The sequence below is a fragment of the Delphinus delphis genome, chromosome 1, assembly GCF_949987515.2.
Source record: "Delphinus delphis chromosome 1, mDelDel1.2, whole genome shotgun sequence".
NCBI classification, from domain to species: Eukaryota; Metazoa; Chordata; class Mammalia; order Artiodactyla; family Delphinidae; genus Delphinus; species Delphinus delphis.
The window spans coordinates 47,620,487-47,634,091 of record NC_082683.1 but is presented as its reverse complement, the minus strand read 5'-3'; the positions used below and the strand labels follow the sequence as shown (position 1 = coordinate 47,634,091).

The window sequence follows — 13,605 nt, the reverse complement described above, 5'->3', positions numbered from 1 at the left end:
GGCCCATCCCCTGCCTCTCTTCCCAAAGCACTTATTCTGGGCTCGTTGTGAGTCCCTAAATCTCTGCGTTTTTGCACATTCTGTCTCCTAGCAAACTCTTTTTCATTTTCTAAGTCTCAGCTCAAGTACCATTTTGAATCCTGCCCTGACTGCCCAAAGCAGACTTAGGCACCCCCTGCCAGAGTCCGTACATTGGACCCTGTACATACACCCATTACACTGGCTATCACAGGACACTGTCATTGATTCCTTATAGGTCTGTCTCCCAAAGAGACTAGGAGTACTCTGAGATCAGGCACAAGGACTTTTCACCTCTGCATCACCAGCAGGTAGCACATTGTCTGGCCATCATATGTACCCAATCAGCATTTACTCAATGAATGGATGGATGAGTGAATTGTACCTTTTCCAACTCAACGGGTGTTCCAGCAAAGTTGCCTCAAATTTACTTGGGCTGCTGACTTGGCTTAAAATTCAGCTTCCTGGGTCCCATCCCAAACCCCAGAACGACAACTTCTAGGGGAAGGGCTCAAGAGCCTGCATTCTAACAAGCTCCTGGAGAACTGTTTTGCATATTAAGTTTGACAGGCACAGCTGTTATCCTTCTGAGATGCTACTCACCTGTCTCCTTACACTGGAAATCCTGTCCACACTGTGCTTGCTTCACACAAGCTGTGGGACTGTGACAGCTGGCTTGGTCCCAGACAGTCCCACTGCAGATGGTTCCCCCGAACTTGTTAGGCTGCAGGAGGCTCCGGTATCTGTACTAAATCAGATTTGGAACCAGACACATTCATTGTCTATCAATCAACTGAGATTGGTGCAGGCAGGTCTCAGCTTAACATAAGGAATGACTGTCTAATGATTGAGAGCTGCCTGCAAAGCTGTCTTTTGCGGGGATGAGTGATCATAAATGGCGGTGTTCAACCAGAGGTGGCACTGTCACCAGCTGGAATATTGAGTAGGACCTCCAAACATCAAATGAGAGGTTTGGACTAGTTATTTCTAGGGTCTTCCTACTTGCTAGAAACAACCTCTGTCTCCCCCTTCTGAAGCCAGTTAGTACCTATTCATCTTTCAAGACTCACGGTTTACCTCCACGGGAACAGACTTCCCTAACTAAGTAATATATTCTCAGTTCCCTATGTACCCTCTCTCCTAGCACTTGTCGTATAAGGTTGTGATTGATTGTCCACTTCTTTGTTTACGTTTCTCACTAGTTTAGGAACAATTTGCACATAAGGTTAGGGTCAGCAAAGGGAGGCCACGTCTTATTTGGCTTCATATACTTGGCACTTGATCTATGGTCAGTTACATGGTAGTCACCTTTAAAAAGATGTTTATCACTTTTCCTTTGAAGAATTTCTTCTGGTCATGGCATTTCCTCTTTCCTTGTGGCATGTCTCGTATGGTTCAGGTGGGGGTGACGTCACCCCCTCAGTCACAGGACGTGTGGATGTGAACGAGGCAGGGCAACCAGAGTACCAGTCATCTGCCAAGTTGCAATGATTGGTTCATGACTCAACCTTAGGGCAATCATAGTCATCTCTGGGAAGTTTCTTTCAGAACTATTGGAAAAGATAGTTTCTTTTTAGCTGAAGTTGCTGGGAATTGTGGGTATCAAGTGGTCATCTTGCCTATTATAGAAAGAGCCCATCCAACAATTAGAGAGACAAAAAGAGCTCTGAAGACATCATCTGAGACCCTGTGTCCAGCTCTGACTGCAGATGAATAAATACTTACTGAAAGAAGGAGCGAAAGAATAAGAAATGCATACCAGTCTTGGGCTCAATGTTTTTATGACACTGTCTTCTCTAGGGTGTACAGTGTTAGATACTAGAGTATCAGGAAGAAGCTGAACAGTAAGATATTCCAAGAAATTGAAGTTCCATCCCTGTCTTTAAGAAGCTTAGAGATGGTTGAGGAGATAAAAAATATAACAATATAAAACATGCTGTATGAAGAGCTTCACACGGAGTGTCAGTCAGCACCATATTTTCTGCCGTCTCTTAGCCCATAGGCCCTAGCTTCAAAACTGTTAATAAGTAAATAGGAAGGCAATGATTTGAGAAGTAAGCAAATTGAGTTCCTGACCTGAATCTATTTATTACTTGCTGGGTAAAGTTATCAGAGCCTGGCACTTTCTGCCTCACTTTCCAAATCTATAAAATGAGGTGGCTTCGTTGACCTCACTAATCACAATTACTTATGATTCCTTCACCTGTGTCCTATAGTTGAAAGAGCACAGGCATGAGATTAGACCAATTTAGGGCCAAATCCTGGATTCACTGACCAACTGCCCATGAGCAAGTCACTTATCTTTTCTGAGCGACCACTGTCTAGTATGTAAAATGGGTATGATGGGACCTTACCTCAAAAGGGTTTTGTGAGAACTAAGTGAGAGAAGGTCTGAGGACACACCTAGCCCTGGGCCTGGCATATCACTGGTGCTCAATAAATGGAAGTGGTTTCCACATCATTATCAGTGCAGCCTTTTCCAGATGCTTCCAGGGCTGAGTGTGAAGCTTCCCCTCCCTTTCCTCCTGCCCACTTCTGCCTACTTAACTGCCTCTTAGCAAAGAGGCAGAGGTAGCAAAAAGAAGTGAGGATCCAACCTGCCCATTTACCTTCCCTGACTTTTAGTTAATAACAGCAATAAAAGATTTGTAAACTAGGTGAGAAGAGATTATAATTAGTGATCAGTGTGGGAATAGGAGGATATTTTCATTTTCTACCCACTCTCTTGCCCTACAATGCAGTAAATAAAAGAGAGCTCATCATACAAATGTATAGCCAATTCTCTTTCTCAACCTTGAAAACATTCATAAGACCTGAAGTTATAAGACCTGAAGTTACCATCATGGTGATGATGGTGATGGTAGCTACCAGTTATTGAGTGCTTATTATGGCCCAAACCCTTTACATTCTTTATGTCAGTTAATCCTCACAAGTCTAGGGGGTTAAGTACTATTAATGATCCCATTTTAAGCTGGGTTAGAATTTCAGTTCTGCCACTTACGGTATATGTGTCACTGGGTAAATTACTTAACGTCTCTGACCCTCGGTTTTCTCATCTGTAAGATGAGAGAGATGAGAGTGTTCTGAAGATTAGTGATAACACAGGTAAAGACATCAGCATTCTGCGTGGTTCTGGTATGCGCTTAGTAATAATAGTTATCAACGTCGTCATCATCCTCGTAGCCAGCTGTTGGGCTACTCTGGAAGGATTATGACTGAGTGGGAATTGGATTAGGTGACCTCTAATATCACTTACTACTCTCCATATAGCTCCGGAAGAGGCAGGAGAGGCATATAGCTCAGGTTCACGGGCATTTTGGAATCAGACAGACCGAGTTTTAAATCGAGGCTCTGCCACATTCTTACTGGGCAAACTAAGCAAGGGGATTGAGTGGTGTCTGTCACCTACTGTTGGCTGTGGAAGTCAAATAAGAAGGTGATTTATTTAAAGCATTAGCACAGTCCTTGGTATACAGAAATTATTTAATAATGGCGACTATATATTGTCATTATCATCCTTCCTGTGGTTTCTGTACTTGGAATGATGGTGCAGACATGAGGTTCATTCCCACCCGCTCCTTATTTTCTAGGTTGTTATCAAATAAGGAAGACATTGTATTGCAGAAAGGTTGGTAAGGATACGTCCCTAGGGACCTCTCCATGCCATTACCCGTGGTTGGTATCATTAAGACATAATTTTCTTTTCTAGCTAGTAGAAAATGTTTCTTTCCAGAAGTGCACGTCATTGATTGCGTGATTTTGAGAGGAAGAAAAATATTAATAGAAAGAAACTCAGATGGCCTTTCAGTTAAAATATTAACAGAATTTAATTATTTTAAGGATTACTTTAAAGACACATGTCTTTTTGAGTCCCTAAGAAAGTAATAAACGTTGATTTAAACTGTAAGTCATTCACCTGTGCTCTCTGCTATCTAAACTGCAGCACAAGAGAAAAACGTAGCTTTAGGATGCTGTTTAAATGTATAATAGGTTGACTAAAGGCCATGCAAAGAAATTAAGTCCTAATTCTTGAAAGTTGTAAATGTTATCTTATTTGGAAAAAGGATCTTTGCAGACATCATTAATTTGGAGAAATTACTCTGGATTATCCAGGAGGACCCTAAATGCCATCACAGTGTCCTTATAAGAGGAAAGCAGAGGGAGATTTCACATAGACACATAAACGAGACACAGAGAAGGGAAGGGGGGATGCAGACAGGAGCAGAGATTGGAGCAAGGCAGCCACCAAAAGCTGGAAGGAGCCAAGAACGGCTTCTCCCCTAGAGCTTCCAGAGAGAGCCTGGCCGAGCTGACACCTTGATTGCAGAACTCTGAGAGGATACATTTCTGTTGTTCTGAGCCAACCAGTTTTTGGCATTTGTTACAGCAGGCTCAGAAAACGAATCCAGGATGTCAAAGCAGAATGAGAATTGGGGGCCAGATATTTTTAAACTGGGACGTCTAAGATTCTTTGGCATATCCTAGAGATGGGAGAGGCAAAATCATAAATTTTAGCCTTCAAAGTTGAATAAACGAGCTCCAAATGGTGTTCTGCCAGTGTCATCAAAACTTCACAGGGCACTTTTTTTTTTTTGCGGTACACAGGCCTCTCACTGTTGTGGCCTCTCCCATTGCGGAACACAGGCTCCGACGCGCAGGCTCAGCGGCCATGGCTCACGTACCCAGCCGCTCCGCGGCATGTGGGATCTTCCCGGACCGGGGCACGAACCCATGTCCCCTGCATCGGCTGGCGGACTCCCAACCACCGCACCACCAGGGAAGCCCCACAGGGCACTTTTGCATTTAACTGAGGAGCGGGTCTGGAGGCAGGAGGACTATCAGTGAGAGAAGAGCAGGGCTTGATTCAAGGCAGTGGGAGTGGGGTTGGAGAGGAGGGCACAGATAGGAAGTATAGAAACAGCTCACATTTATTGAACACTTACTTTGTGCCAGATGCCATGAAAAGCACTTTGCATGCATTACTCATTTAACGCTCTCAATAGCTCTATGGTGTAAGTACTGTTTCTACTCCCATTTATAGATTAGGAATCAGAGGCACAGAGAAGGTAAAAAATTATGTCCAGAGTAACACAGCAAATAAGGTGCAAGCCAGAATCTAAGCTGCAGAATTGAAGCTAAAAAACAGGCTTGACAGCAATAGGCTAATAGACAAGGTTCGGCAGTGGTGTACCACGTCTGGGCTGCACCCACCCTGGGTGCATCCAGTGAAGGCATGTGTCATCTGCAGAGATTTTAAAATACTAAGAAAGCAGGGCTTCCCTGGTGGTGCAGTGGTTGAGAGTCTGCCTGCCGATGCAGGGGACACGGGTTCGTGCCCCGGTCCGGGAAGATCCCACATGCCGCGGAGCGGCTGGGCCCGTGAGCCATGGCCGCTGAGCCTGCGCGTCCAGAGCCTGTGCTCCGCAACGGGAGAGGCCACAGCAGTGAGAGGCCCGCGTACTGCAAAAAAAAAAAAAAAAAAAAGATAAAATACTAAGAAAACAGAATAGAATTTACTCTTCTTTCTATTGTCACCATGAGCCAGTGATTCCGAACAAAGACAGAATTGTAATACTCCTCCCTGACAGAGCCAAGTGCTCTCAACATCCCCCTTATGCCACTGAGTTTAGTGATCATCTTGGACCAATTAAAACCACTTAGATGGGCAAGATAGATACACATCTGTTCATTGGGCATGTCAGCCTTTTCAGTGCATGAAAGTGAAATCCTCAGGAACACCCTGTGTGACACGCTTTGGTTTATCTCAGTTCCTCATAGGTCATGGACAGCTTGGCATTTTGTTCCTAAGCCATTGGTCCCTCCAGATGACCCTCATTGGAAGGTAATACATAGGCCAGGACCCAGAGTGGCCAGTGGGGATCAGTGTGCCCATGTCCGGAGTGCCACTTTTCTGCATCTAAGCCGTAACATACACATCTTTTGCAACCTCATCCAAATGCCTTACAAACAAAATCAGAAGAGGCAGAAATAAGTTCCACCAGCCACATGCATATGGCTTCTGAATACCCTTTTCTCCCCAGGCCTCTAGATTTATAGACGTGACTGTTTATCTCCATTTGAATGCCTAGTACACAATTTAAATGTTAAATGCTCCAAAATTGGTCATAAATGTCTCACCTTTTTCTCCTGGCATGGAAAGCAATCTGTCCACTCTCCCCAGTTGCCCAGCTGGCAGGAAACAGCTGTGGGAGTAGAACTCTGAACAGCCCGACTGACTCTCCTAAAGAGAGAAGAGACCCCTTGCTTCAATTTTTAAATTTTTTATCATGATCATTTTAATTTTTGTAATTATACATTCAAAAATGTCTTTTAACATGACAGTATCTTAATAATATGAAAACAGGTGCTGAATTTTTCTCCAGCTCTATTGAGGCATAATTGACAACAATCGTATGGTATATTTAGGATGACCAACGTGATGGTTTGACATACATATACTTTGTGACATGATTATCACAACCAAGGGAAACACATCCATCACCTCCCATAGTTGCCTTTTTTTTCTTTCTTTTTTTTTTTTGTGTGTGTGGTAAAAACACTTCAGATCTACTCTCCTAGCAAATTCCAAGTGTACAATACACTATTACTAACTGTAGTCACTGTGCTGTGCATCAGAACCCCAGAACTTTTTCAGCTTATGACAGAAAGTTTATATCCTATGACCAGCCTCTCCCCATGTTCCTGACCCCGCAAGCCCCTTGTAACCACTATTCTACTATCTGGCTTTATGAGTTAGACTTTTTTAGATTCCACATATAAGTGAGATCATGCAGTATTGTCTTTTCCTGTCGGGCTTATTTCACTTAGCATAATGTCCTCCAGGTTCATTAACGTTGTCACAGATGGAAGGATTTTCTTTTTTTTATGGATGCTTAATTTTTTAATTTATAAAGGTTACCCCTTGATTTGGGCATCTTGGTACCTGTAGCTGTAGAACATGAAGCAATATCACAATATATATTCCCTTAGCCTTAAAGTTATCTGGAAGTGGGAGTGGGGATGGAGCAGGGAAAGGAGAGGAACGTCCATAAATGCAGTTATTTTTACTTGGAACACTGGGCTGTAAGGGTACTTCTAATACTAGAATGATTCTATCTTCCTTCTTAAGAATTGCATGTGCTGTTTTTAAAACAAAAGTTAGATGGCCTAATGCTCTTTTCTTCCCCAATATTTTATTGCGGTAAAATACATGTAACATAAAATTTACATTTTACCGTAACCATTTTGAGGCTTACGGTTCAGTGGCATTAAGTACATTCATATTGTTGTGCAACCATCACCAGTTTCCATCTTCAGAACTCTTTTCCTTTCCCTGCATCAATTTTGAGATGTAAAATGTAAGCAACAACAGCAAAAGAGTTGTGCACGTTTTCCCTCCGATCATTTCCAGTTTTAAGAAATGAAGAATAGGGCTTCCCTGGTGGCTCAGTGGTTGAGAGTCCGCCTGCCGATGCAGGGGACACGGGTTCGTGCCCCGGTCCGGGAAGATCCGGCTGGGCCCATGAGCCATGGCCGCTGAGCCTGCGCGTCCAGAGCCTGTGCTCCGCAATGGGAGAGGCCACAACAGTGAGGGGCCCGCGTACCGCAAAAAAAAAAAAAAAAAGAAAAGAAATGAAGAATAAAAATCTATTGTGCCTCTACTGTATGCAGGGATGATGCTGTAGTACTTCAGAACGCATGCTAATTATGCTGTGAACTGCTGCACGCGATGAATGATGCCCCCTATGCTGAAACCCCAAACAGGAAGCTCTAGGATCATCAGGAAAGTGATGTTCACCTTTATCACTGGTTCTCAGACTTTGGTCCCAGGAACATTTTATACTCTAACAAACTATTGAGGACTCTGAAGAGCTTTTGTTTAACGGGACTGGGTCGATCGACAGTCACAGAATCCAAACATCAAAACTGAGAAATTTCAAAATATTTATTTATCCATTTAAAATTACAACAAAACCATTACATGTTACCATATATGTTTATTTAAAAATCCATTTCCGACACCAGAAATACATCTACGCGTGGAACAACTCCTACGGAGCACCTACTGAACGCTGGCAGAAGACCTCAGACCTCCCAAAAGGCAAGGAACCCCCCACGTACCTGGTTAGGGCAAAAGAAAAAACTAAACAGAGACAAAAGGATAGGGACGGGTCCTGCACCAGCGGGACAGAGCTGTGAAGGAGGAAAAGTGTCCACACACTGGGAAGCCCCTTCGCGGGTGGAGACTTCGGGAGGCGGAGTGGGGGAGCTTGGGAGCCGCGGAGGAGAGCACAGCAACACGGGTGCGGAGGGCAAAGCGGACAGATTCCAGCGCAGAGGATCAGGCCGACCGGCACTCACCAGCCGAGAGGCTTGTCTGCTCGCCCGCCGGGGCGGGCGGGACTGGGAGCTGAGGCTCCGGCTTTTGTCGGAGCGCCGGGAGAGGACTGAGGTTGGCGGCGTGAACACAGCCTGCAGGGCGTTGGTGCGCCGCGGCTGGCTGGGAGAGAGTCCGGGGAGGGGTCTGGACCTGCCGAAGAGGCAAGAGACTTTTACGTCCCTCTTTGTTTCCTGGTGCACGAGGAGAGGGGATTAAGAACGCTGCTTGAGAGAGCTCCAGGGACGGGCGCGAGCCGCGGCTAAGAGTGCGGAGCCCAGAGACGGACATGGGACGCTAAGGCCGCTGCTGCCGCCGCCAGGAGGCCTGTGTGCGAACACAGGTCACTAGCCACACGCCCTTCCGGAGAGCCTGTGCAGCCCGCCACTGCCAGGGTCCCGGGATCCAGGGACAACTCCCCCGGGAGAACGCACGGCGCGCCTCAGGCTGCAACGTCACGCCGGCCTCTGCCGCCGCAGGCCCGCCCCACACTCCGTGACCCTCCCTACCGCCCCCCCCCCCCCCCCCCCCCCCCCCGGCCTGAGTGAGCCAGAGCCTCCGAATCAGCGGCTCTCCGGCAACCTGCAGGCACAGGCGGGGCCAAATCCAAAGCTGAGCCCCTGGGAACTGTGAGAACAAAGAAGAGAAAGGGAAATCTCTCCCAGCAGCCTCAGGAGCAGCGGATTAAAGCTCCACAATCAACTTGATATACCCTGCATCTGTGGAATACCTGAATAGACAACGAATCATCCCAAATTAAGGAGCCCTGTGGATGAAAGGCTCTTGGTGCTGCAGCCAGGAGTCAGTGCTGTGCCTTTGAGGTGGGAGAGCCAACTGCAGGACACTGGTCCACAAGAGGCCTCCCAGCTGCACATAATATCAAACAGCAAAAATCTCCGAGAGATCTCCATCTCAACGCCAGCACCCAGCTTCACTCAACGACCAGCAAGCTACAGTGCTGGACATCCTATGCCAAACAACTAGCAAGACAGGAACACAACCCCACCCATTAGCAGAGAGGCTGCCCAAAATCATAATAAGTCTACAGACACCCCAAAACACACCACCAGACGTGGACCTGCCCACCAGAAAGACAAGATCCAGCCTCATCCACCAGAACACAGGCACTAGTACCCTCCACCAGGAAGCCTACACAACCCACTGAACCAACCTTAGCCACTGGGGACAGACACAAAAAACAACAGGAACTACGAACCTTCAGCCTGCAAAAAAGGAGACCCCAAACACAGTAAGATAAGCAAAATGAAAAGACAGAAAAACACACAGCAGATGAAGGAGCAAGATAAAAACCCACCAGACCTAACAAATGAAGAGGAAATAGGCAGTCTACCTGAAAAAGAATTCAGAATAATGATAGTAAGGTTGATCCGAAATCTTGGAGATAGAATGGACAATAGAATGGACAAAATGCAAGAATCAGTTAACAAGGACCTAGAAGAACTAAAGATGAAACAAGCAACGATGAACAACACAATAAATGAAATTAAAAGTACTCTAGATGGGATCAATAGCAGAATAACTGAGGCAGAAGAACGGATAAGTGACCTGGAAGATAAAATAGTGGAAATAACTACTGCAGAGCAGAATAAAGAAAAAAGAATGAAAAGAACTGAGGACAGTCTCAGAGACCTCTGGGACAACATTAAACGCACCAACATTCGAATTATAGGGGTTCCAGAAGAAGAAGAGAAAAAGAAAGGGACTGAGAAAATATTTGAAGAGATTATAGTTGAAAACTTCCCTAATATGGGAAAGGAAATAGTTAATCAAGTCCAGGAAGCACAGAGAGACCCATACAGGATAAATCCAAGGAGAAATATGCCAAGACACATATTAATCAAACTGTCAAAAATTAAATACAAAGAAAACATATTAAAAGCAGCAAGGGAAAAACAACAAAAAACACACAAGGGAATCCCCATAAGGTTAACAGCTGATCTTTCAGCAGAAACTCTGCAAGCCAGAAGAGAGTGGCAGGACATATTGAAAGTGTTGAAGGAGAAAAACCTGCAACCAAGATTACTCTACCCAGCAAGGATCTCATTCAGATTTGATGGAGAAATTAAAACCTTTACAGACAAGCAAAAGCTGAGAGAGTTCAGCACCACCAAACCAGCTCTACAACAACTGCTAAAGGAACTTCTCTAGGCAAGAAACACAAAAGAAGGAAAAGACCTACAATAACAAACCCAAAACAATTAAGAAAATGGGAATGGGAACACACATATTGATAATTACCTTAAATGTAAATCGAGTAAATGCTCCCACCAAAAGACACAGATTGGCTGAATGGATACAAAAACAAGACCCATATATTTGCTGTCTACAAGAGACCCACTTCAGACCTAGAGACACATACAGACTGAAAGTAAGGGGATGGAAAAAGGTATTTCATGCAAATGGAAACCAAAAGAAAGCTGGAGTAGCAATTCTCATATCAGACAAAATAGACTTTAAAACAAAGACTATTAGAAAGACAAAGAAGGACACTACATAATGATCAAGGGATCGATCCAAGAGGAAGATATAACAATTGTAAATATTTATGCACCCAACATAGGTGCACCTCAATACATAAGGCAAATACTGACAACCATAAAAGGGGAAATCGACAGTAACACATTCATAGTAGGGGACTTTAACACCCCACTTTCACCAATGGACAGATCATCCAAAATGAAAATAAATAAGGAAACACAAGCTTTAAATGATACATTAAATGAGATGGAGTTAATTGATATTTATAGGACATTCCATCCAAAAACAACAGAATACACATTTTTCTCAAGTGCTCATGGAACATTCTCCAGGATAGATCATATCTTGGGTCACAAATCAAGCCTTGGTAAATTTAAGAAAATTGAAATTGTATCAAGTATCTTTTCCGACCACAACGCTATGAGACTCGATATCAATTACAGGAGAAGATCTGTAAAAAATACAAACACATGGAGGCTAAACAATACACTACTTAATAACGAAGTGATCACTGAAGAAATCAAAGAGGAAATCAAAAAATACCTAGAAACAAATGACAATGGAGACACGACGACTCAAAATCTATGGGATGCAGCAAAAGCAGTTCTAAGAGGGAAGTTTATAGCAATACAATCTTACCTTAAGAAACAGGAAACGTCTCGAATAAACAACCTAACCTTGCACCTAAAGCAATTAGAGAAAGAAGAACAAAAAAACCCCAAAGTTAGCAGGAGGAAAGAAATCATAAAAATCAGATCAGAAATAAATGAAAAAGAAATGAAGGAAACGATAGCAAAGATCAATAAAACTAAAAGCTGGTTCTTTGAAAGGATAAACAAAATTGATAAACCATTAGCCAGACTCATCAAGAAAAAAAGGGAGAAGACTCAACTCAATAGAATTAGAAATGAAAAAGGAGAAGTAACAACTGACCCTGCAGAAATACAAAAGATCATGAGAGATTACTACAAGCAACTCTATGCCAATAAAATGGACAACCTGGAAGAAATGGACAAATTCTTAGAAAGGCACAACCTGCCAAGACTGAATCAGGAAGAAATAGAAAATATGAACAGACCAATCACAAGCACTGAAATTGAAACTGTGATTAAAAATCTTCCAACAAGCAAAAGCCCAGGACCAGATGGCTTCACAGGCGAATTCTATCAAACATTTAGAGAAGAGCTATCACCTATCCTTCTCAGACTCTTCCAAAATATAGCAGAGGGAGGAACACTCCCCAACTCATTCTACGAGGCCACCATCACCCTGATACCAAAACCAGACAAGGATGTCACAAAGAAAGAAAACTACAGGCCAATATCACTGATGAACATAGATGCAAAGATCCTCAACAAAATACTAGCAAACAGAATCCAACAGCACATTAAACGGATCATACACCATGATCAAGTGGGGTTTATTCCAGGAATGCAAGGATTCTTCAACATACGCAAATCAATCAACGTGATACACCATATTAACAAATTGAAGGAGAAAAACCATATGATCATCTCAATAGATGCAGAGAAAGCTTTTGACAAAATTCAACACCCATTTATGATAAAAACCCTGCAGAAAGTAGGCATAGAGGGAACTTTCCTCAACATAATAAAGGCCATATATGACAAACCCACAGCCAACATCATTCTCAGTGGTGAAAAACTGAAAGCATTTCCTCTAAGATCAGGAACAAGACAAGGATGTCCACTCTCACCACTACTACTAAACATAGTTTTGGAAGTCCTAGCCATGGCAATCAGAGAAGGAAAAGAAATAAAAGGAATACAAATTGGAAAAGAAGAAGTAAAGCTGTCACTGTTTGCAGATGACAGGATACTATACATAGAGAATCCTAAAGATGCTACCAGAAAACTACTAGAGCTAATCAATGAATTTGGTAAAGTAGCAGGATACAAAATTAATACACAGAAATCTCTGGCATTCCTATACACTAAGGATGAAAAATCTGAAAATGAAATCAAGAAAACACTCCCATTTACCATTGCAACAAAAAGAATAAAATACCTAGGAATAAACCTACCTAAGGAGACAAAAGACCTGTATGCAGAAAATTATAAGACACTGATGAAAGAAATTAAAGATGATACAAATAGATGGAGAGATATACCATGTTCTTGGATTGGAAGAATCAACATTGTGAAAATGACTCTACTACCCAAAGCAATCTACAGATTCATTGCAATCCCTATGACACTACCACTGGCATTTTTCACAGAACTAGAACAAAAAATTTCACAATTTGTATGGAAACACAAAAGACCCCGAATAGCCAAAGCAATCTTGAGAACGAAAAATGGAGCTGGAGGAATCAGGCTTCCTGACTTCAGACTATACTACAAAGCTACAGTAATCAAGACAGTATGGTACTGGCACAAAAACAGAAATATAGATCAATGGAACAGGATAGAAAGCCCAGAGATAAACCCACGCACATATGGTCACCTTATCTTTGACAAAGGAGGCAGAAATGTACAGTGGAGAAAGGACAGCCTATTCAATAAGTGGTGCTGGGAAAACTGGACAGCTACATGTAAAAGTATGAGATTAGATCACTCCCTAACACCATACACAAAAATAAGCTCAAAATGGATTAAAGACCTAAATGTAAGGCCAGAAACTATCAAACTCTTAGAGGAAAACATAGGCAGAACACTCTATGACATAAATCACAGGAAGATCCTTTTTGA

At 43.2% G+C, this 13,605-nt stretch overlaps 1 protein-coding gene across 1 annotated transcript in view; it reads right to left on the bottom strand.

Moving 5' to 3' along the window:
• C8A (complement C8 alpha chain) overlaps positions 1 to 13,605 on the bottom strand; it is a 72,213-nt gene that overhangs the window by 40,143 nt on the left and 18,465 nt on the right. The window contains exons 2-3 of the mRNA XM_060022772.1: positions 6,157 to 6,259; positions 622 to 766 (exon numbers count right to left, since the gene is read on the bottom strand). Coding sequence (XP_059878755.1) covers positions 622 to 766; positions 6,157 to 6,259 — 248 coding nt within the window. The remainder of the gene's footprint in view (positions 1 to 621; positions 767 to 6,156; positions 6,260 to 13,605) is intronic.